This window comes from Sorex fumeus, unplaced genomic scaffold (genome assembly GCF_029834395.1).
Source record: "Sorex fumeus unplaced genomic scaffold, SorFum_2.1 ptg000086l, whole genome shotgun sequence".
Classification (NCBI taxonomy): Eukaryota; Metazoa; Chordata; class Mammalia; order Eulipotyphla; family Soricidae; genus Sorex; species Sorex fumeus.
Window position 1 is genome coordinate 32,654,607 of NW_026606143.1, and position 25,259 is coordinate 32,679,865.

General features: G+C 42.6%; 1 protein-coding gene across 1 annotated transcript; it reads right to left on the bottom strand.

Moving 5' to 3' along the window:
- Nucleotides 1-22,625: 22,625 nt before the first annotated feature.
- Nucleotides 22,626-24,176, bottom strand: LOC130039285 (protein FAM13C-like). The gene has a single exon (XM_056131131.1). The coding sequence runs from the start codon at nucleotides 24,174-24,176 to the stop codon at nucleotides 22,626-22,628; it is 1,551 nt and encodes a 516-aa protein (XP_055987106.1).
- Between the last annotated feature and the right edge of the window lie 1,083 nt (nucleotides 24,177-25,259).

Below are 25,259 nucleotides of genomic sequence, written 5' to 3' on the forward strand. Positions count from 1 at the left end.
TTTCTATGTCTATCCCTTTCTTTTTGAGTCATTTCGCTTAACATGATAATTTCCATGTAGTACCACTTGTATGTAAATTTCATGACTTCATCTTTTCTAACAGCTAAATAGTACTCCATTGTGTAAATGTACCAAAGTTTCTTTAACCAGTCATCTGTTCTTGGGCACTCAGGTTTTTTCCAGATTCTGGCTATTTTAAACAGAGCTGCAATGAACAAACAAGTGCAGATGTTACTTCGACTATACTTTTTTGCCTCTCTGGGATATATTCCCAGGAGTGGTATTGCTGGATCAAAGGGAGCACAATTTCTAATTTTTTGAGAATCGTCCATACTGTTTTCCAAAAGGGCTGAACCAGCCGGCATTCCCACCAGCAGTGAAGGAGGGTCCCTTTCTCGCCACATCCACGCCAGCAGCAGTTGCTTTTGTCCTTGTGGATGTGGGCCAGTCTCTGTGGTGTGAAATGATATCTCACTGTGGTTTTGATCTGCATCTCCCTGATGGTTAATGATGTGGAGCATTTTCTCATGTGCCTTTTATCATGCTGACTTTAAATGGTCCAACTGTCTGGAGAATTCTAGCAGGCATGGTATAAGCATCTATCTGTGGGGGAAAACAGACATTTTCCTTCTCCTTTGGCCTGAATTCAAATGTTTTCAATCACGCAACTCCAGTTACATCCACTTAACATCAAGATGTGAAGGCATGTCTACTTGTATAAAATTTAACTCTTCACAGTAGCTTGAATGTACTCAATGCCGACTGCATGTTAAAATCATCTGGGGAGACTTAAAAACTCTTGATACCCAGGCTGCAGCCCAGATCAATGACATCAGATGCTCCCTGGCATAGGCATCATACCCATTTAGAGCTCCCAGGTGATTCCTTTGTGCATATTGGGTGAGGCCCCTGGGAAAGAAATCCTTTAGTAGAAAGGTTTGGCTCTTCAAACAGCTGACTGAAGGCCTGAGGAATAAAACAGCAGGAAAGATGCTGACCACCTCACTCGACTTTGTCCATCCCGGAGAAGTGTCGCTAGCAGTGTAAGGCCACCAGCAAGCCACTTGGAAGCTCTGCTATTCTCGCTCATCCCTCCCATTTCGTTTTCTGGACTTGAACTTGGGTTTCTTTTCTCAAGTGACCTTGGTGGTGAAGAGATTGTCCCAAGAGCATGAGGCAATTCTGTTCATGATGTTCCTTGCTGCTCTTTTATTCTAGGAATTCCACTTGTGTTCTAAGAAGATGATTAATTCACCTCTGCCCCTGAGTAAGTCATTGAACAGCTGGGCTTGGGTCAGAGTGTCTGCACAAAGAGTTTTGTAGAGATTTGGGTGCATAACATAAAGACAAGCTCTGAGTTACAAAGATGGTGGATGAGGTTGTCCAGAGAACGCAGCCCCAGCTCAGAAGGTGCCCTTCCCTCCTAGTCAGGTCCTCCTTATCTGACTTCGATCTGAGATTCATGCCCCATCCTTTTTCTGGAAAACTAGATTGCATTCTTTTGTCTGTCCACACCTTCATTTTAACCCCTTTATTTGGAAAGAAAGAAAAAGAAAACAATTCTGAAATGAGATCAACAACAGCTGCTTTCTTCAATGGGGCAAATGGAGAAGGATTTCACTCAAGGTATATCACCTCATGCCTCCACACCTCCCGACTTGACCTGAACCCATCTTCCTCTTGGAGCCAGCCTGCTCTTACCCTCAGTAGTTTCCAGTGCTCAGCTCCTCAGAGAACCCATCTCCAAGGCTCCAGCGCCTCCCACCCCCACCTGTTGTTCCTTGATCACTGCTGTTTTTTTCACTCTCAGAGTATTTTCCTCTTTTTTTTTTTATAATTTATTTATTTATTGAATCACTGTGGGAAAAGTTACAGAGCTTTCAGGTTTAGGTCTCAGTCATGTAAATATCAAACACATTTCCCTTTATCAATACTTATTTTTAACCGTGAACCCCAATAGAACCCCACCTCCCACCCCTCCCAATTCCTGTGAGGCAGATGAGTTCTAGTTAACACTCTATCTACTTTGACTAGATTCATTGTTTCGATAAAAGTTGCACCATTATTGTTTAGAGTTTACGACCCCCCCCCCAAATCAGACATGCTGAAAAAGCGTTGTGAAATGATTTGCTTTCTACAGCTGGGTTTAAGAATTAAATGATGTCACGCGGCCGCAATAGCGGCCGCGCAGTTTTGGATTTCTGTTATTTTACTTATTAGCCCTGGAAGTATTTCTATTAAAAGCTAGATAGTTAAGAGATTGGTTTCTGTGCTCTGGAGTCGTGGCCATGCCGGAGAGCCGCTCATGGGGGGCAACTGGTGACCTTGGTAGGGCGTGAAGGATGGACCGGAACGCCCCCCTTCCCATGAGGTCCCTGCTGCCTCCGACCCCCGGCTCAAACCTGCTGTCCACAAGGCTCCCGTGCGGCCGCCATCTTTCTTTCCAGAGAGGAGAGGGCAAATGGAGCAACACCCTTTCCCCTCCGGGCAGGCATGATGGCACGGTTTAACACATAGTCCATTCGCTTTTCTGCTCCAAGCGGCTGGTTTTCTGCGTTAAGTCCTTGTAGTATTTTCCTCTTTCATCTGTCGCTGCCACCTGCCAATTTTCCTGGAACCCACCACCCTCTCTACCTGGATGTCTGGAAAAGCCACATATCTGGCCTTCTTAGGATGCATGCCTGGCTTTCCATTGCCCGTTGGATAAAGCCAAGTGATACAAGAACAGGGCACTGTCACTGAAATAGCCTCTAAATCTCTGACTGTCCCACAACCTTCCCACCTCTCTCTGGATGCAAGATTGAAATATGGCTCCACTAGTATAAAACAACATAACATGAGGCTGACACCTAAGGATAGTAGATACACGGGACAGGAAGATTGCTCCATAGCTGGAAACCTGCCTCATGAGCAAAGGGGAGAAGGCAGCTGGAATAGAGAAGGGATCACTAAGAAAATGATGGCTTGAGGAACCGGTAGTGATAGGAGATGTGTGCAGAAAGTAGATAAAGGAACAAACATGATAACATCTCAGTGTCTGTATTGCAAACCATAATGCCCCAAAGTAGAGAGAGATTATGGGAAATATTTTCTGCCATGGAGGCAGGGGGAGAGAGGGAGGGGGGTTATACTGGGGATATTGGTGGTGGGGAATGTGCACTGGTGGAGGGATAGGTGTTTGATCATTGTGTGGTTGTAACCCAAACATAAAAACTTGTAACTATCTCACAGTGATTCAATAAAAAAAGAAAAGAAATGTGGAAAACACAGCAAAAAAAAAAGAAAGAAAAAGAAATATGGCTCCACTAGGGCTCCTGCTGGTACCTCCTTTCTCCTCGACCTGCTATTCCTTTTCCCTCCCTCAGCCTGCTCCATTTCCACTTTTCCTTTAGGACTCAGCAGAGACTTGGTTTCTTCTTTAAGAAGGCCCTTTTTGGCCTGAGCTTTTTTCTTTGGCTGAGGTGAATGTCCCTCCTTGGAAGTCCCACAGTGCTCTGTGCATATGATGGAGTCAGTTTGAGCACATGGTGATCTAGTTCAATATCTACTTGCATTTTTCTTATTTAGCCACATCCTTGGTCTTTCTTTCCTTCCATCCTTCTTTTCTTTCTCTACTCTTAGGAATTACTCCTAGTGGTGCTTGGGGAACCACATGGGATACTGGAGATTGAACCCAGGTCTGCCACATGCAAGGCAAATACTCTACCCTCTGAACTATTGCTCTGGCCCCAGAAACAACATAGTGATTGAAACTAGCTTAGAAAGACAAAATCCTCAGCACCACACAAGATTCCCTGAGCACTGCCAGGGGTTACTCCTTAGCTCAGAACCGGGAATAGCCCCCAAGCACTGTCTAGTGTGGCCCAACCTCCCCCAACCCCAACCAAGTGAAAAACATACTGCAGGGGAAGAATGTGGCTCAAGTGGTAGAGCAAGGTATTTTATTTTACAATACAGTTCACATGTAATTTTGATGTACAAAGTCACCTCATCCCACCCCCAACAAAGTGACTAAGATCCTCCACCAGTTTCCTTTCAGTTCTTTCACTCCCCCCGCCCACCTGCCCTTGTTACTTGGCATTTTCAGTCTGTAATCCAGGGCTAAGTCAACATTTGAGACCTTGCATTTCACTGTCTTTGTAGACCATTGAGTGAGATCAGGTGATACCTGCCCTTGGGTTTCATCCACATTGTAGCAAACTGCATGATTTCATCTTTTCCTATGGCCATGTGGTACTTGATTGAGTGTGTCTGTGTCTGTGTGTGTGAGTGAATTTCTTTATCCTTTCAGCAGTCATTGGCTATTTTAGCTGTTTGCCTAATCTGGCTATTGTACTAAGCACTGCCATGAATGTAGGAATGTATATATCTTTTTGAAGTAATGTGTTTTTGTTTCAGGGCGAATGCCACAAAGTTGAATTAAAGCTGTATGAAAGCTGTATTCTTTCTTTTTATTTTGAGAAATCCCCATACTTCTTTCCATACAGACTGAACCATACAGTATCACCACGAACATTGAATGAGGGCAATTTTTCATTGCATCCTGGCCAACATTGGCTGTTTCGAACATTTTATACTTGCTGTTCTCACCAGTGAATAGTGATATCTCATTGTCATTTTGATTTGCGTTTACCTGATAGTATTGAACACTTATACCATGCTTGCTGGTCCTTTGTATATCCTCTTCTTAGAAATGTCTGTTTATTCTCTCTCCTCTTAGTTTCTTTGCTGCTAAATTTCTCACCCACTTAGATCATAGCCATGTTGCAATAGTGCCCAGTGGCATGGTGGTTTGAGGAATTCAGACATTCATCTATAAATAATGAATTTTCTTTTCTTTTTTTAACTTTTTTAATTGAATCACTATGAGATAGGCCCTTACAAAACTGTTTATGGTTAGGTTTCAGTTATACAGTGTTTTAACACCCATCTCTACACCAGTGTACATTTCCCAGCACCAGTGTCCCCAGGTTCCCAACCAACACCATCCAACCCCCAAGACCCGGTAGAGCAAGGTCTTGTATGGTCAAGTATGATCTCCTGGCACTGCTGGTTGTGATCCCTGAAAAAAAAAAATAACAAAAACAGTACAAATACAAAGTAACATGCACAAACAGATCACAAGGTTATGTAATGTAAAGTGACTCTTCCATCCATCTTAGGCACTTAAACTCTCTCGTGAAAGGTAACTACGCTTGTTTATCCTTCCAGAATATTCTATGCTTATGTATACAGTGTATAGATAGACTCTGCATAAATCTGCCAGAGCTGCTATAACAAAATATCACTCTCAGTGCCTTCAACAACAGAAATTTCTTTCCCACAGTATTGGTGGCTGAAGTCCAAAGCTGAGCTGGTGGTAGGGTTGACTATTCTCTGAGGTCTGCTTCCTGGTCTAGTAGACAGATGCCTTCTCCCTGTGTCCGCATGAGCACTCCCTTCCTATTCTCAAGGATTCTAAAACTATTGGATTAGGGACTCCATCATGACTTCATTTAACCTTAACTACTTTTCAAAGGACCTTTTTCCAAATACAGTCACACTAGGAGGTACTTAACATATGACTTTTAGGAGAGATTGTTGGGGGTGGAGGAGGAGAGACTTAGTTTTGTCCCAACCTGAAAAATTTCTTACAAGCTCCAAATATCACCTCGCCAATTTTAATGTGCATACAAATTCTGCTTTGTTAGGGTTTGGATGGAGCCATCCATGGAGAGGCAAGGCAAAGCATACCACAGTCATTTTTCCTCTTGCGTCATCACTCCCGACAGTAGACGAGGGCCTTTCCAGCTGAGCTCAAGCCTTCTCATCAGCTTCTTGGTGATGTCAGTTTCCAGTATCAGCCTTTCACTACTAGAAGTTGTGAGAGGGTTGTCCTGGGTCCCACCCTTGGTGCCCTTGGTAACCTGGCCAGTGTTCTCAGCTCTAGGTAGGACCTCAGGTGGAAACATTAGGGAACAACTTAGTTTTAGCACCAGCTAGTGCTCACAAACTAAAGCTGGGCCATGACTTACAGATTAGTGGCCAGTGGCTTTTCAGAGTCTGTGAGAGATGGAGGAGCTCGGAAGCTACCATGTGATACGTCTGAGGTCACTGCCAGTGAGGTCAGAGCTGGGCCTGGGATCTGTGATGCTGTTCTTTAAAGCAGTTCTTCTTCCCCTGGGCCGCACACTAGAATCACCCAGGGAGGATATTGCCTTACATTTTGTTGTTGATTGAGATTCTGAGGTTTACAATACTATTAATAATGGTTTCTCGTGTACAGAAGTCGAACACCACAACCACAATCAGTGTACACCTCACTCTTCCAAGGATCCCAACAATCTTCCCACTCAAACCATGCCCCCCGCCCTGACCAACTGCTCCATTGTGTGGATCAGAGAGGTCTTTACTTTCTGGAGAGATTGTTCAGAAGACTGGAGCATGTGGAAATCCTGGATTTGTGCCATAGCACTACATGACCCCAAGCGCCAGTGGAAGTGACCCCTAGCACCTCACTGAGTAGCTCCTGAGAGCTTCTGGGAAGGCTCCCTAACAACCATAGTCAAGATGTCTACACTTGGCTCCACTCCTGATTTATTCAGTCAAATGGCTTATAGGTAGGGTTTGGCCACTGCTGTCCCCCTTCTCCCCCCCACCCCATCCCTGCCATTTCCAGTTCCTACACTACAAGTACAAGTGCCAGGAGTCAAGAACTGCAGCCAGAAAGTGTGGGAGGCATCTGGAGGACCAGTTAAAGCCGAATGCCCTCCCGGAATGCTGTACTCTGATTCGCTAGGGTCAAGAACTTAAACTATCAAGTCCTGGTGAGGCTCATGCGATGCAGCAGGGCCGTCTTGAAGGTTAAAGATGAGTGGTCAGTCCCAGACCAGGATTGACAGGAGTTCATCCCATCCAAGGAGGTGCATGATCTTTTCCCAGCCCCGCCTCTCCTGTGGTTTGATTGTTGCAGCGCGCCTTGGTTGCCGGGCTCAGTGGAGGCTGTGAAGCTTCCACGCAGATTGCTCGGGGTCACTGTCCTTTCTCAGTGACGCAGCGTGTGCCCATTTGGGTTGTGTGTGCTCTGTTCTCAATTTTCCTTCCCTTAGAAGGCTCAATTCAATGATCAATTATTGCAAATCTGAACCTGAGTTTAACCATTTCTAAAACACTTGGGAGTCTCAGTGAAAAGGGGGGAGAAACCTGCTTGCTTTTAGCTCCCCATGCATTTATAAAGTGGCCAAATAGCCTTGCTTATTTTGCGTTCTAATCCTTTTACCAACTCCTTGCACACGCATCCACTTTCCTGAGTTCCCAGCTATAAATCAGAATGTGGGCATTTTATTGTCCTGAAATTCCTCACCTGCTGCCAAAGGGATGTCAGTACTAGATGTGTCCAACCCCCAACGCTTTGTCAAGTCAAATCCAAGGGTATTAGCGCCCTTGCCATGCTCCTCTGATTCACTTTTCCAGTCAGAGAAGTGGCGGGCAACTTCCCCAGTGGGGATTTATACTGGGTTGACACAAAAAGCGGGATGACTTTTTTCATCTTCGTCAGCATGTCTGGGAGAACTAGTAGACCGTTTGCATGGCAGGAGGCGGGACGCACGGGGGACTGTGCTGGAGCAGTCCTGAGCATCCGGCAGTGACTGTTTCTTTGCAGCACCTGGATATGGTGTAGACCTCTGGCCTCTGCCTCAGACAGGAACTGGCTGGGTTCTGGCCGTGTGCACTGCAGGCCGGAAGAGCACAGCTTAAGAGCCAGATAGTTGACTTCTTATGCGCAACCCTGACTACATTATCACTCTTATCTTTACAATGGGTAGAATATTTACAGGCCCAGCATGAGGGGCAAAATGGAAGGCAGCCAGAGTCCACTGTATGGTGGCAAGCATGCGGTCGGTGCTCAATAAGTGCTACTTTGTACTCAAAACCAAGTGGCGTGGGAGGCACACCCAAATCGGCAGTCTCTCACTCCGACAGCTATTTCCCACCTAACTCAAACAGCATGAAGCACACACTTGAATGCAGTGGAAAGAATAAAAAAGGAACATCTGGAGACCTGGCTGGAGTTTCAGCTCTGACTCCAGCAGACCATGTGACCTTGGCAAACCAGGAACTTCTGTTTTCTCATCTGTAAAAGGTCCGGTCCAGTCCAACATTCCGTGAGCATTTATGAGGCCATCCAAATGGCTCAGAAGCTCTCTGTTTAGAACCTTAAATGGTCCTTAGAGAAACGTTTTCCAGACTTGCTTGGTTAGAATCACCTGGGCTACTTTGATTTATTTTTCCTTTATATCCCCCTGTTTCACTTTCCCTTCGTTGTTGATGATGTGGCCTCACACAAACACTTGGGTGTGTTTGCCCAGGGTTGCACATCTGGTTGTAGTGCTTGCTTGCAGACACACTCACAGGGATTGAACTCTTTCAATTATGGTGTTCACACACATTCTGGTTGTAGTGCTCATTGAGGGGTGTCCTCCTGGCTACCGTGTGTTTGCATGCACTGAGCCAAAGATTACACGCTTGGTTGTGGTGCTGAGAGCCTCACACAACAGAGCTTCCTGGGTCTTATTTGGCACATGGGCAGCACCAGGGATCGAACTTGCAGCCTTAGATTTGAAGGTAGGTACTTTTTAATGTTAGCAATCCCTCCACTGTCTCCACCCTGATACTATTAAGCATAGATTTCTATGGTTTCCTGTGCAGTTTTACTGCCCCTCAAAGAGAAACACAGTTGTGTACTTACTGAGCACTTTGTGGCCCACACTGAGTTGTACCCTCAGTATGAAACACACAAGGTATTTTTTTTCTTTTTTTATTAGTGAAACACCATGAGGTACAGTTATAGGCTTACAAATTTTGTGCTTGGGTTTCAGTTATACAATGATCAAGTGCCCATCCCTCCACCAGTGCCCGTCATCCATCACCACGGGTCCCAGCATCCCCCCCCCAACCCTCATTCCCCCTCCCGTCCCATCCTGCCTCTGTGGCAGGGTATTCCCCCTTGTTCTTTCTCTCTTCTTTTGGGTACTGTGTTTTGCAAGAGAGGCATTGAGTGGCAATCATGTGTGGTCTATATACTACTTTTAGCATGCTTCTCCCACCCTGGGAGGGTCCTCCCAACACCCTTTATTTGGTGCTCTCTTCTCTATCTGAGCTTCCTTTTCACCTAGAACGTGTGGCTGGCCTTCCAGTCATGGAGCAAAATTCCTGGTACTAATCTCAGCCATTCCTGGAAACACACAAGGTATTTTAAGGCAAATTAAAAAGAATGCTAAAACATTGCAGTGATTCTCTGCTCACATACTGATGTGGTAATATTTTCATATTTAAGTAAAATATGTTATATAGTTTAAGTGAAAATTTATGGTTAAGAAAATAGTCCATTAAGCTATAGGCAGTAAAACATTAAAATTAAATATGCACTAGCACAGCGGTAGGGCGTTCGCCTTACACGCGGCCAACATGGCCGACCCGAGTTCGATTCCTCCGCCCCTCTCGGAGAGCCCGGCAAGCTACTGAGAGTATTCGATATGCCAGACACAGTAACAACAAAGTCTCCAATGGAGACGTTACTGGGCCCGCTCGAGCAAATCGACGATCAACGGGAGGGCCTTTTATTTTAAATACTATAAATGGTCTAATTAAAATTGATTTTACTTGCTTCTCATTTTGTAACAATGTGGGGACTAGAAGCTTTCAAGTCACATATGTGACTTGCATGATTAGGTTTTTGTTGTTATTGTTGTTTTGGGGCCACACATGACAGTTCTTGGGGCTTACTTTTGACTCTATACTCAGGGATCATTCCTGGCAGGCTTAGGGTGCCAGGGATTGAACCCACGTTAGCTCCGTGCAAGGCAAACACCTATTCACTTTCCTATCACTTTGGCCCCAGACTTGTATGATACTTAACAGAAAGTAGTATTGCCCAAGAAGTAATAATTCACTGTCTACTTAAGTGGACATAATCTGGCATTTTAACACTTCAACCCTGTGAAATGTGGGTTCATCAATATTTGGGGAAAAAAAAACAAAAGAAACCTCCCAGCTTTCACTAAAAACGCAATAGGCCTTAGATGACAAAAAAGACATTATTTTGTAATATAATCAAGGTGGATTGGTGGCCAGGTTTGGGCATGGAAATGACCAGCCATGTCTTGAGAGTGGAGGTGAGTTAGTCTGTCCGGGTCAGAAAAAGGTGACTTTCTTTTCTGTGTTGGGCTCTTCGGGCCCCTGGCTGAGGCATGAGCTTTCTACACGCCTACAGGACATTGTTTTTGGGTCCCTGTCTGGTTAAAGCTAGGTGGCAGTAGTACCACAAAAAGGCAAAGCTGATAGTCTATGCAGAGGTTCATGAAAACGATGTCTCATATCTCTAGACTTGACCCACTAGCTCTTGTCAGCCATGGTTCAGTGCCTGAAATCTTACCGCCCGCCCCCCCGCCACCCCGTGCAAGTGAATTAGAGAAGCAAATGGCACACAGTGCTAAAGGCCCTTCAGAGTTTGGCAGGAAACTCCATTTCTGTATCCTTCCCGCTGGAGCAACAGTGGCGCCAGTCCTTCAGCGCTCTTGGAGGGCTGGGTCACATGATGCAGCCAGTGCTCTTTTGCTGCAAGCCACTCTAGGCCACTGGCTTGTCCCAGAGGGATCTGAGGGTGAGGTCATGCCTCCTCACCGACTCTCTGCCTTGTGCCGAGGCTGAAGATCCCACTGACAAGCCTCCCTCTCCCTCTGCTTATGAAGACTTTGCTTGTGTTCATCTCAGTGTCACTTTTTTTTCCCTAATGGTGTTACATTTGCTTACATGTGTTCTTTTAAAATGGAGTTACTATTTCTCTTCCTTTCCCTGCAACAAAAAGGCTAAGGAAAATAAATTTCCAGCTACTGAGGCTTTGACATCAATAACAGTTTCATAAGAAAATTCGTGTAGAATACACTGTGGAAAGGAAAAAGCAATCTTGGATCAAAGAATGGAGAGAGAAGCAGAGAAAATGAGCATATAAAGCATTAAGTATGTGGGATAATCCAAACCAGCACGGATACAGAAACGATTAAGGTTATACAGTTAGAAGTTTTCATTAGGCATGAAATCTGTCAGATGGTGATAACAGTCGAAGTCCTCATAATGTTCCTGTGATTTTCAACAGGAACGCAAAGGTCTTAATTTAAATTCTGATGTTATTTTTGAATCGATCAAAATTCACAGGGTGGTCACTAAGGCAATAGAAGTTATATTAGAAAAGGCTAAGTGCTTTTTACAAAATACATCCAAAATCATAAAATGGCTGGGACACAATGTTATTGCACCTCTTGTTCATGTGACAGCGCTGGACAGGCCGAAGAGGTCCCATCAGGGTGATTCTTCCAGAGGGCTGCCTTCTGGCTTCTCTGGCTTATGCCATTGGTGTGCTCCACCCTGTCCACACACTGTAGCACTATAGCACTGTAGCACTGTCCTCCCATTGTTCATCAATTTGCTCAAGAGGGCACCAGTAATGTCTCCATTATGAGACTTGTTACTGTTTTTGGCATATCGAATACGTCACAGGGAGCTTGTCAGGCTCTGCCATGCGGGTGGGATACTCTCGGTAGCTTGCCGGGCTCTCTGGGAGGGGCGGAGGAATCGAACCCGGCTCAGCTGTGTGCAAGGCAAACGTCCTACCTGCTGTGCTATTGCTCTAGCCCATCCACACACTACAGGCTGCAAATAGCCTTTGGCAAGGGCGCAGACAGTTCCTCCTCTTGGTTGTCATTTATTACCAATGTCTTTGCTGGTCTTACCCCTCTGATCATCAATTCTCATTTTCTCCAGTTTGTAAAATTTCATACAAAACGCTGTTTGGGATTTTCATTGCTACAGTATCAACATCTTGACAAGATTGAATTTACTTCACCTTAAATATGGTGTTTCCTCCCCAATTTTTTTTTACCTCCCTGGTATATTTACAATGTAGGAGTTGTACTTCCTTATTAAAGGTTTGACATAGTTTTGGTCATTTTGGAATTGTTTGTGGAGGGGCCACACAAGACTGTGCTCAGGGCTTAGTCCTGGCTCTGTGCTCAGAGATTACCCCTGGTGAGGCTTGAGATGTCAGGGATCGAATCCAGGTCAGACACGTGCAAGACAAGTGTCCTACCGCTATACTGTCTCTCCAGTCATCTTTTGTCTATATTCTTTTACGTGTGTTATACTCTTAGAACCTCTGATTGTTTTGTTTTCTGTTGATTGCTATTGCATTAAATGCAATTGTTTTGTCTAGGTTGATGTTTAAAAAATCTGCTAAATTCTCTAACTCTAGATTTTTAAAAAGTTTATTGTGTAGGCCATAATGTTATCTCTGCACAACAGACTTGGCTTCTTTCTAATCTCTCTACTGTTGTTTCTCTCTTCCCTTATTGCATCGACAAGTTAACCATGTACATTTTAGAAATATTCTATATCTATATCGTGTCAAAGAAATTTTCTTCTGTTCTTCATTTGCTAAGTACTTTCATAATTTATTTTTATATCTGACATTCTCTAATGTCTTTAGCAAATGCTTTTCTACATCAGCAGATATTGTCATCTTTTATTCTCTCTCTTTTTGCTGTTAGGAGAACCATACTAGTTGATTTTATCATGGAGTAAACCTTCTTGAGGAAAACTCATCTCGATCATTTTTTGTCAGAAATGTAAGCATAGATGCCATATGGTTTTAATAGGTAGTAAGAGGATGCTATAAATTATTTTTCTTTACAAATTATTTTAAGATTGCAATTTTTTTTTGTTTTCTGGGGAAGGGGGTGAGACACACCTAGTGGTGTTGCTATTCCTGACTCTGTGCTTAAGGGGTTGCTTCTGACAAGGTTTGATGGAATATACAGTGCTGGGGACCAAACCTGGGCTTTCTGCATGCAAATTATAGACTCCCATTCCATTAAGCTCTCTGGCCCTTAGGATAAAATTTCTTAGTGTGCGTGAACAAGTCAAAAATCCTAGAAATATTATTTCACTAAACCTTATTCAAATAGCTTCCTGCCCCACTGAGACCACCAGTTCCCCCACCACCACCACCACGAGTGGCTCTCCGGCATGGCCATGGCCCCAGAGGCACACAGACCCAATTCGGAACCCAGCGGCTTTCGGCAGAAATGTGACTGGGCTATGCATTAAGGTACGGTGCCATGCCCTACCAGGTGGGGAAGGGTGTTTGTCCCTTCGCCTTTCTCCCCCCTGACCAGCGGCATGGTGGCTGCCGCCTCAGAGAGTATTGGACAGCCAGGTATGAGCTGGAGATGATGGGGCAACTTCGGCCTCATGGGATGGGGGTGGAACTGGCCTGTCCTTTCTGCCCTGCCGAGACCACCAGTTTCCCACCACGGGCAGCTCTCCGGCATGGCCATGGCCCCAGAGGCATACAGACCAAATTTGGAACCAAGGGGCTTTTGCCAGAAATCCCTCCAGACTTAATTAGTAAAATATCAGAAATCCAAAGTTGAGTGGCCACGACGTCATATGCTCTTCATAACCAGCAATAGAAAACAAATTATTTAAAGATGCATTTTCAGCAGGTCTCATTGTTAGGGGGAAATTCCAAATAATAATGGTGCATCTTTTGTCAAAATAAAGAATGTAATCAAAGTAGAGAGAGAGTTAAGTGGAAATTATCTGCCTCAAAGGCAGGGGGAGGGGAAGATGGGGGTATATTGGGGTTCTTGTTGGTGGAAAATGTGCACTGGTGAAGGGATGGGTGTTTGATCATTGTGTGACTGAGACTTAAACCTGAAAGCTTTGTAACTGTGCTCACGGTGATTCAATAAATAAATAATAATTTTTTAAAAAGAACAAATAGAAAACTTGGGCCAGAGAAATACTACAGTGGGTAGGGCATTTACCCCATACTCAGTCAACCAGGGTTCAATCCTTGGCATGCCAGATGGTCTCCCGATAGCCGTCAGGAGTAATTCCTGAGTGCAGAGCAAGGAGTAATCCCTGAGCATCATTGGGTGGAGTCCCAAAACAAAAACAAACTAAAAAGAAATAGAAAACCTGAGTAGCCTTATAATTATTAAATGAGTTAAATCATCAGGTAGGCTTTTCCACAAAAACATACCAGATCCAGATGTTTTCCACATGGGAAAAACAACTAAAATAAAGTTTGGATGGATTAAAAAGTTAAAAGTAAAAGACAATATCTAAAATCTTTTATGGGACAATATGAAAGATATCTAAATAGCTATATGATTTTGGGGTAGAGACATATTTCTTAAATAAAACCACAACTACATTAAGATTAAGATCTCATGTTCATTGTTTTTACAACATTTGAGCAATTTCACAGTGGCAGGCAGCGGGATGGGAGGGAAACTTGGGGACACTGCATTAGTGGAGGGAAGTGGTCACTGGTGAAGGAATCGGTGTTGAAACATTGTATGCTTGGAAGTTTATCATGAATAACTTTGTCATTCACAATGACTCAATAAAAATAGTAGCACTGTAGCACTGTGGCACTGTCCTCCTGTTGTTCATCGATTTGCTCAAGCAGGCACCAGTAACATCTCCATTATGAGACTTGTTGTTACTGTTTTTAGCATATTGAATACGTCACGGTAGCATGCGAGGCTCTGCCATGCGGGCTGATACTCTTGGTAGCTTGCTGGGCTCTCCAAGAGGGTAAAAGTTTTTTGTTTTTGTTTTTAAGATCTGTGTTCAATAAGAGAAATTTTTGTTTCTTAAGTTTCCCCCCAAAAAAAGAATATTCTGCAGGATGTATTCCACTGAAAAGGGAGAAATTATGAGGAAGATGCAAAATCCAGACAAGTATTTCAACAGATTGGAGTAGATGAAGGAGGGCCCTGGGAAGCCCTGTTTCGGGTCTAAGGAACCAATAATATAGATTGCAGTGATCGATCCCAGAGAAGAATGGACGCAATGCTCTTCTTAATGCATTCAACCACACTGAACAAAATTGCAAAGCTTTTAAAGAGAGCTTAGGGAATGGGGAATAAACATATTAGAGGACAACTTAAAAAGCAAATGAATAGGTGGCTAGTAACTGGAAATAAAACAAAGTGTATAAAATGTAATCTTTGTTTATTAACACTATAAACAGTAGTTAGATCAAACAATATTTAACTTAATATTATACATATATTGGAGGTAAGAGGAAGAAAAAGTATGTTTAGGAAACTGTTTGAGATAGTGAAATCCTGTTTTTCAATAGTTCTAACCAATAGATAACTCTAAGATTAAAAAGCAAGCAATGCCATTTATACAGAGATAATTAAATATCAGAAGAAACATGCACACAATTTGGAAGTGGTTGTCTCTGAAAAGCAGAAAATGGGATAGGAGGAAGGGTGATTGATTGCTGCCTTTAAGATTAGTCACACTCCAATAATAGTTGGAAATGATCACGCTGGACAACAAGTGAGTATTGAAAGTAGGTAAAGGGATATACATGATAAGCTTTCAGTATCTGTATTGCAAACCACAATACCCAAAAGGAGGGAGGGAGGAGAGAGAAGGGGGAGGGAGGGAGAAAGGGAAGGAGGGGGATGGGAGAAAAGTGCCTGTCATAGAGGCAGGCTGGCATAGGGCTGGGGAGGGGGGGCTTGAGTTTCTTTGGGAGGAAACTGAGGACACTGGTGCTGGGAAATGTACGACGGTGGAGAGATGGGTGTTGGAACCCTGTGTGATGGAAACCTGGTCATGAATAGCTTTGGAATGGTCTGTATCATGGTGATTCAATAGAAAAAGTAAAAAAAAACAATTAGTCACACTCAAAGGCTAAAGACATATAAAGCACTTGTAAATCTTATTAACAGAAAAACAACCTCATCAAATAATGGGGAGGAGAGATTAAAAGCCACTTCCTCAAAGAGACATACATATAGCCAACAGGCACCTGAAAAAATTATTGCTATCACCATCAGGAAAATGCAAATGAGAACAACAATGAGATCATCTCACAGTAATGAGACTGGCACACACCACAAAGAACCCAAAGAACCAGTTGTTCATCCACTGCTGGTAGGAACGTCAACTGGTTCGACCTCTTTGGAATCAATATGGACACTACCCAAAATGCTAAGAACTGAGTTTCCATATGACCCAGAAACTCCACTTCTTGACATCTTTCTCCAAGTACCCAAAAACTCAATTCCAAAGAGACATTTATGCTCCTATGTTCATGCAGAATTATTCACAATGGCCCAAATCTGAAAATAACCCAAATGTCCAAGAACAGATGACTGGATAAAAAAGAAAAACTGTAGCATATAGACAAAGTGGAATACTACTCGGTTATAAGAAAAAAATGAAATTATGCAATTTGCTGCTACCTGGATGGATCTGGAGGGATGTACTGAATGAAGTTAATCAGAAAGAGACAAAATAGAGAATGATGTCCTTCATATTTGGGATATAAAGAAACCTAATAAGGGAATAAGAAATGGCCCAAAGCCACAGAATCTGTGAATTGATCAACAGAACTGAGCTTACCATTGGGGGGGTATGGAGGAGAGGGGAGTCTGAATGGGGCAGAATGAGACAGTGGTAGGGAGAAGGGGACATTCTAATGGAGGGTGTGAGATTGAAATGTTGTATGCATGAGACCCTATCATTGACAGTATTGTAAGCCATGGTAATTAAAGGAGAAAATGTATGAAATTAAGGTCATTATCATTTAAACCACAGACAGAATGCTTTGGTAAAACAGCTCTGTAAATCTTTGATATTGACGTGTCACTTGCTTTCCAAAAGCACTATGTAGCAGTTGACCCTCAGAGTGGCAAATCAAAGAACACAGGCTCATGGAAAGAGTGGGTCCAAGCTGTTATTTTTTATTTTTGTTATTTGTAGCAGGTTTCATACAGGGGAGATGTAAGGTTTAATGTTGAATGTTTAATCTCTCCTCACAAGATTTGTCCTCTGCTTGTGAACATCCCTATTGTGCCTTGCGTTTCTATCTCATAACTCCATTTGAATTGTAAACCCACCCAAGTTACATTTTGTAACCCCTAGGTCATACCTGCAGTGGTTCATTGGTATCAATTTTATTTCAATAAACCACAGAGAAAAGTACCTCTCAGAAAGAATAGATTTAGAAAAAGTGTCAGCAGGGTTGTCCGGGGGAGTAAATCATACAATTTTCATTATAATGGCTCTTAGGGTTTGGGTTATGTCCAAATATTCTGTATATGAAGACACTGAGGGGCAAGAGAGATTAAGTGATGTATCTAGAATGGATAGCCAGGTATTGTGGTTCTCTATACATATTTTCTTCTTTCAGACCATTTTTAAACTATTAAGAAAGCTGGGATGTAAACACATATGTATTGGAACAAACACCCATTCACTTTTCAAAGAGGTGTATTTTACTAAGAAGCCAGCAACAAAAAGAACAGATATTATGGAACTCCATTCATATGAAATATCCAAAATAGGCAAATCCTTAGAGGCAGAAAGCAGGCTGGTGGTTGCCTGAGGCTGGGTGGGGGACGGGAGAGGTAATTGCTTTCAGAACAGGCAGTTCAAGGTCAATAATGTTGGGAACTTGATTCAAATGGTGATTATACAATACTGTATCTGTGCTAAATGCCATTAAATCATTCACTTTTATTTTTTATTTTTAAAAATGTTATTTCATAAGGTATTTCACAATATTTATTGCATTTAATATTCAAACACCAATCCCACCACCATTACACCTTCCCACCACCATATTTGGGATGTTTCCATCCCAAGCTCCAATCCCTGTCCCAAAACACAACCGAAATAATATATTTGGTATTGTCTGTAAATCGTTCACTTTTAATTGGCTAATGCTATGTTACAGAAATTTGACAGCAACAAAGCAAGCACATCTCCAGGAGGAGAGAGAGAAAGAGATATAGCAAATATAATAACATAACGACGTAATCGTAAACAATTGGTGAATCTGAGCACAAACCACCAGTAGTTCATTGTTTACACTTAAAAACAAACAAACAAAACAGTAGTGATAGAATGTGTCTAGAAAATGAAGAAATAATTCAGATATTGCTACACTGAGGACAAAAGGTGCTAACCAAAATCCTTATAGGTTAACAACTGGAATCTGACAATTTGGTGTGTAAAACCAGGAACATACTCTTACTTTGTTGACCAATAAGGTTTGAAGCAGTGAACACTTTTTAGGAGAGTCACAGAGTCACTGTTTAATGTGGAAGTCTATTAGAATTCAGATTCATTAATAGCAATGTCTAAAAATATGTGTTAGGTCAATGTGATCAGGCAATATGAACATGTGGTTTAAAGGAAAGGTCTGGAGCCCAGAGGGATAGCCCAGAGACTGAGTCCCTGCTTGCAAGAGGGCAGTCGTGAATTAAAATCTCTGATGTCCCACATGCACTAAGTGTGGTCCTGGCAGCCCTGTTGTCTGAGATTCTGGAAGTCACAATTTCCTGCTGCACTGTAGGCAAGTGCATCAAAATAACACCACAAAGGGAATGAGAGTCCATTTCATGCTTGCACCTAAAACGATGTTGAGCATCACGGTGAGGAATTGTTCTCTGGGGAACCCTTGTGTGAGCACAGCAGTGACCCCCCTCCCCTCTCCCCGTCCCAGGCCCCTCATTGACTGTCACAACCGTTACTTGTGTACCTCAACTGAGTGTTCATTCGAACATGTGTGCAAACACAGCAACTACAAGAGTGTGAACCTTGGCAAGCATTGTGGCCCTGAGCGTACACACTGGCAACCATGGCAAGCACTGCAGCTAAATGTGTGAAACACCAGAATCAGGCATGTGCACAGGCCGTCATTATGACAGCAAGTCAACAATGAAGAAAAGGAAAAGGGAAAGAAGGAATAAGAAAAAATTGGAAAGGTCAAAGGGGCCAATGTGGTATTCTAGGTGTTAAGGCACTTATCTTGAACACATTTGACCCTGCTTTAATCCCCAGAACTATGTGGTCCTGAGCATCACTGAGTGAAGTCCTGAAAATGCCCTAGGTATGGCCTGCAGAACCCTGATCATTGCTTGGGTGGTCTAAGCAGCATTGCCTCTTTGGATGCTTATATTGAAACCCCAGCCCCATGGACCTAGAATCTTTGGGAGGGGTAAAGGACTTCCTGAGCATTTCTTGGGAGACCTTCCCCAAGGATCTGAGTTCTGGAAGTAAGGTGTGTGCATTTTGGTTCATCCCCATCAGATGAGTCGTATACATCTAGTGATGGCTCAAAGCAACAGGGTGCAAGCTGACCAAGAGTCACGTGACATATATGAGGGCCACCATGGACCATCTTTCCCTTTGTACACAGTGTTCTGAAACTGAAGCAGTAATGTCCAAAAGAGAACACCCAATCCTGTAACCTCATAACAAGAGGACAGCTTGTAGGTTTCTTTCCCAAGGGAATGTCGGGGGAATTAACTCCTCCCCGTTCCCAACTGGCCCATGACCTAACTCCAAACTCTGTGTCCAACCATTTCTGAGGTCTGAGATTGCAAACTCATCTGTCTACACAGGATGAGAGGCTACTTGTCTAAGGTGAGGCAAATAAAGTGTAGGTTGGGGGGTGGGGAATGAAACACACAAGGTTGTACAACAGTGTGAATACATTTAACACTAAGAACTACATACTGAGACATGGTTCAAAGGGTAGACTTCATGTTGGGCTTTTTTAAACCATAATTTCTAAAAAGACAAGTTTTTACCTATTTTATTTTTAATGTGACAATCTGAGAATCACTTCCTTTTTAGTGTAAAACAGAGGATCACTGCCTATCTTGATATCATTCTCAAATTAGTAATGTATCTCCTTTTGGAGTGTGACTTAACACACTCCAAATGAAATACCTCTCTTCCTCTGGTGGAGGAAAACACTCAGGCCTCTGTTGAAAATCCTTTTCTGAGCAAGAAAAATGGACATAAGTACACATTAATGGCAAAAGGACATTAAAAATAGAAAAGAACTATTGATTTGAAGGTGTTACCTCAAGCAATAAGTACCAAGAATATTGCCGAGCTGTGGTCTCTGGACTTCAGATGATGATGGGAGCTAATTTATTCCTTTAAGGTTTGCCCATGCTTTCAAGATGCAACTTATACCTTATGTGTAGACACTGCTCTGGGATTTATCAAATCGTTACGAGAGAATGGGAGGTTGAGCTCAGAAACATAACTTTGATAGAATGACAAATAACAGAATGCTCTAATTTTGCATCTTATGCCAGGGAGATGGCTCAAAGGACTGGCACACTTGCTATGCATATGTGAGCCCCAGGTTCCATGCTGGCGCTGAGTGGTCTCCAAGACAGGGCCCAGAGCAATCTCCAACTCCACTGGGAGTGGAAAACAATGTTTGCATCTCCCCATAATTTTTATCAAACTCATGAGAACTGACCCATGTTCAATCAACAAGACCTAATAAGAAGATCCTAAATCTTGATCCATCGAAAGCCGATCATTCTTGAGGTCACAGAGATGTGCAGTTGCATTGGCCACCATCAGCTACCTGAAATCAGGCACTGAAAGGGCCATAGTGTACATCTACTGGATACATCTATGTGATTTCAAAGACTCATTATGAAAAATATGTAAAAGATTTCCTTGATACATTTTATATCAATTACATGTCAAAATGATCTTTTGAATACATTGGGTTACGTAAATTGTTAAATTTCAGCTTCTTTCTTTTCACATTTTTAGTGTGCCCACTAAAAAGCTTAAAATTGCATTTTGGGTTTGAGCTTTGTTGTTCTAATGGACAGTACTGTAAAGACTATTTAAACTTTTTCTTTTAAAAAAATTGGTGCAGCTACTTTGATTTTCTTGCCTTCCTTTTTGTTGTTGCAATAACCATACATACGGTGGGCTGTGGTGCAGTGCTTGCACATGGGCTTGTGGAAGATCACACTCCTGGTCTCAGTGCTCGCAAGCTTCAGCTTCAGTGTTCACACAAGCCAAACTGTGTGTTGGAAGACTGCTTCATCTGTTGCAACACCGGAAGGAGCAGACAGAACAGCCACTGGGGCTTTGCTCAGTACATATGGGCCACAATGGGAGTGAACTCATCATGCTTGTAAAAAAGTCACTTTTTGCTCTTGAGCTATCCCAAGGACCCCAGGCAACTGGATACATTTTTAAAGCAATAGATAAAAATTACTAGTATTGTTCAATAAAACATTTATTCAAGTGGTCTGGGGAAAGGTCTTGAAGGACCAAAGAGAGTGCTTTGCATGCAGGAGCTCTGGTTTCAGTTCCCTGCATGGTCTTCCTTAGCACCACTGGTTATGAACATCCCCTTCTCAAACCAAAATAAACTAATATATTATTTACAGGATATGTAGTAACATTTTAATAGTAATTATAGACACGCCATGAAACAATTTCTCTTATCAAAGGTGTAAGTCTCAATTAGTTGTGTGTATACTATTAATAGAAACAGATCTATCAAGGGCAATGTTTTGCCTCATAAAAGTTATAAAATAAAATACAAATACAGGTAAAAGTATAAAAAATTGAAATTGACATTATTTCTATTCAAACTATATGAACATGTGAATTTCTTCAACATCCTCCTTAAACATTATAGAGAAATAAAAGTACAAGTATGGCTGGTAGGAGAGAAAATGCCAATCTTTTACTAATTTTTACAAAATGAAACAAAACCATATATACAAAATTGAAAAGCAGGTAATATTTCAATATGTTGAAGGTACAAAAGTCGTTATATAATCTTACAGTAAATACAAAAATAATGTAATCTTAGTTATAGTAAACAAACCAATATCAATCATGCCTGCCATCACATTAGCTTATACTCTACAGACAAGTGTCTATCAAATTTTAGTACAAATATTTTAACACAAATATCTGTCAATTATAGACGAAGTCCACATTATCAGAATGGACTTTGGTAAGAACGTGAATTTTCAAATAACAGAAAAATAGTGTGCTATTTTTATATAGAAATTTTTAAAATTGCATTGACATATTCTAGTATATGTCAGGGCACTGGAATCAACCTAACAGATTTAGGGATAAAGTAGAGAGTTTTTTCACCCCTTTATTTCTTACTAGCTATGTACCTTACTACATAATTTCTTACTAGCTATGTACCTTCCTACATAAAGAACCAGAGTTTTCCTCCTCTTACTTTTAAAACTCATACATTGGAAAAATTACAAAGAGAACACATTGCCTTAATAACAACAATTTAAAGAACCATGCCTTTTCTCCATACAGTAATATAAATAACGTTGGGGAATTAAGTTGGGTGATGGTCTGTGGTTCCTTGCCATAACCACTTCCCTAACAAGCAGGCTATTGAAAAAGTGGATGTTACGGGTTACTTATCTTTGATAAGATATTTTCTGAAATATCTATTTGAAACAATTTGTATAAATAACCCATTCACGTGAGTTGAAACAATTTTTTTACTTTTCCCCATGACAGAGAAGGGGCTGACTGCCCACTGGCAATTACAAGTTTTATTTATCCTCCCTTTAATGCCTCCTCCTCATTTATAGTTACACGGCCATCCCTTCTTAAAAACAACTAATACTCCCACTAAAATACGTGAGTTGCCCATATGTTGAAACTACTTAACTGAATGGCAGAGGAAAATAAGCTTGGGGTTATCTAGAGTGAATTACAAACATTCTAGAACCTCAGAATCCTTGGTCCTTATCTTGCTTGCTGATGAGGGCTTCTAATAGTTTCAGCTTGGCTTTTAGGTTCTTGTATTCAGAGTATTCATCTGCGATTGGTCTTCTATCTTCCTTTTGCGGATTTCTTCCTGTTTTCTTATAAAATTGATCATCAAATTCCCTTATGGTTCTCTGGAGTCTCCTCTTGTCAGCCTTAGCTTCTCTGAACTGCTCAAGAAGGACAGGCAGGGGGGCTTCATGTAAACTGGACATGGAGATGGTAGGTGGTTTCACTTCCCTATTTTCCTCCAGTGGCAAGACCCTGAAAGGCTCACTGTCTTTAGAGGGGACTGGGCTATCACCAACCGTGAGATGAGATATCTGATCCGGCAAAGAATACTGCTGGCTTCCCTGTGGGTAACTGTCCTCAGAGTCCCCTTCTTCCTGAATTGTTGCAATGGAGGACAGCCTTGGAAACGTTGGCTTGCTCATTCTGTATGGGCTATGAGATGCCACTGGCATCCTGCTTTGCCAAGCTACTTTAATGGCCTCCCGTAGGGGCTTCTCTTTCTTCTGCAGGCATGAAGCTTCTGGAGTCTCCTCTCTGAAGGAACCCAACTCAGCGCCTGCGGTTTCCAGCTTCTCTTTCTCTCTAGGCCCTTTGGGTGGCTCCCAGTACAGGCTCCTGGGTCGGGCTTTGGAAGCACTCCCTTGTTCTTCAAACATCTTCAGCTTTAGTTCTTTCAGCCTTTTGCAAGCTTTAGCCAAATCATTCATCCATTTCAGAACTTGAGGATTAGCAGTCTTGTCACTATGTGAAGGCCGGTATTTCTTCTCTTGTTCAAACTGTTGTTCGAATCTCTGAATTTTCCGCTTCAGGCTCTGGATGTACTTGGTGAGTTGGGTGATGGTGCGTGGTTCCTTGCTATCGCCACTACTGTGCCGTGAAAAAATGGGGGCCATTCTAAACTGCTGAGCACTCGGTGGAGAGGGGGCTGATTCAGGGTCTGATTCGAATCTCTGGCTTTGGCTGAAAGTGAAGCATTGCGGTGACAGCAGTGGCATGTCACCACCGCTGATGTGACTCAGCAGCCTGCTTTTCTCGAGAGGACAGAGATCGCTCAGCATGCTGCCGGCTTTCTCCTGACTCTCCTTAGCAGCGGGAGCGGAGTCACCAGCGGAGGCCCCTCCAGCAAGCATACTCAGGGTGGTTGTCAGGGCTGGCTCCTTGACTCCAAACCCCCAAGCAGCTTCTTCTTCATGTAAGCTTTTCTGAGTTTCAAACTCATCCAGGGGCCACTTGAAGGCCCTCTGGTCTATTCTTGCTTCTTGGCCACCAAAGATGTAGCTGTGTGGCTCCTCCGGAGCTGGCATCTCTGCTCCCGTGTCACACTCCATCTGGCTGAATAACACCTGCTCTGTCTCCCGACTTTCTCCAGGGCTCCTTTCAGCCTCGGGTTTAAGGATGGACCCGGTCACGTGGGACCCGGTGTTGCCCACGTTGGAACTCAGCATGGTGTCCTCTGCCTGCTCACAGAGCTGCAGCTGCTCAGGAGGGATTGTTTCAGACATTTTTTCCTAAAGTTCTGAGAAAGACCAGTCCACTAGCAGTGTTGGTAGTGGAGAAGACAGGAACGAAGGATGCTGTTTCTGGTGAACTTGAAATTCAGACTCTGTTGAAGTAAGCGATATAGGAATATCAATTTGGGATTAGATGGTAGTTACGCAGCTTGTCTTAGATTCTGTTCTTTGGGAATTCCTAGAATGAGGACAACAGATGTTTTGTTTTGTTTTGTTTAGCAGTTTACTAGAAAGTATTAAAGAGATTCCATCAGCCACAGTAAGGGCTAACTTACTTTTTTTGGCCAAATAATTCGCAAAATCTTTGTCCCAAAGTGTTCATGCATATAACTCATATACTGAACAAGACACTCTTCTTGCCATTAATTTGCTATTCTACCGCTTCCTCACACTTACTCCTTCAGAGCTGCCTGCAACTTTCACCTGAATTGCATTTGGATGTTCCTTGCGACCCTGTTTCTACCCAGTGCCCCACCACCCAACCCCAGCGCCACCCAACATATCCAACTTACCACTGCCAGAACCATTTTCCTAACTGCACCCTTTGATCATGTGCAAATCCTATTCTGAAGAAATCATGGATGATTTATATTGATCAAAATTCCTTATCACCCAGTAGAAAAAAACCCAAACATTTTTCTTGAGTGATTTCAGGCATGGAAATAGGTGGAGAAGATATTTGGGGAGGTGGATACTTGCCAGTTGGGTAGATGCCAGTTTTGTCTCACAAACAATTCGTCTTACTTTTATCCAATGGGAAGAAACATAAGAAGGCCTTTCCTTGTGGAAAAATTATGCCTTAATTTTCGACTGGAGAATATTCCAGAATAAATTCTGAAAATAATAGTAAAGAGTAAAAATAAATTTATTACTAATATAGAAGTAGGGAATTTGGAGCACATTATCTTTTTTAAAAAAAATATTGAATCATCATGAGATAGTTACAAGCTTTCATGTTTAGGTTACAATCACACAATGATCAAACACCCATCCCTTCACCAGTGCACATTCCCTACCACCAATATCCCCGGTATACCCCCCTTTCTCACCCTCCCCCTGCCTCTATGGCAGACA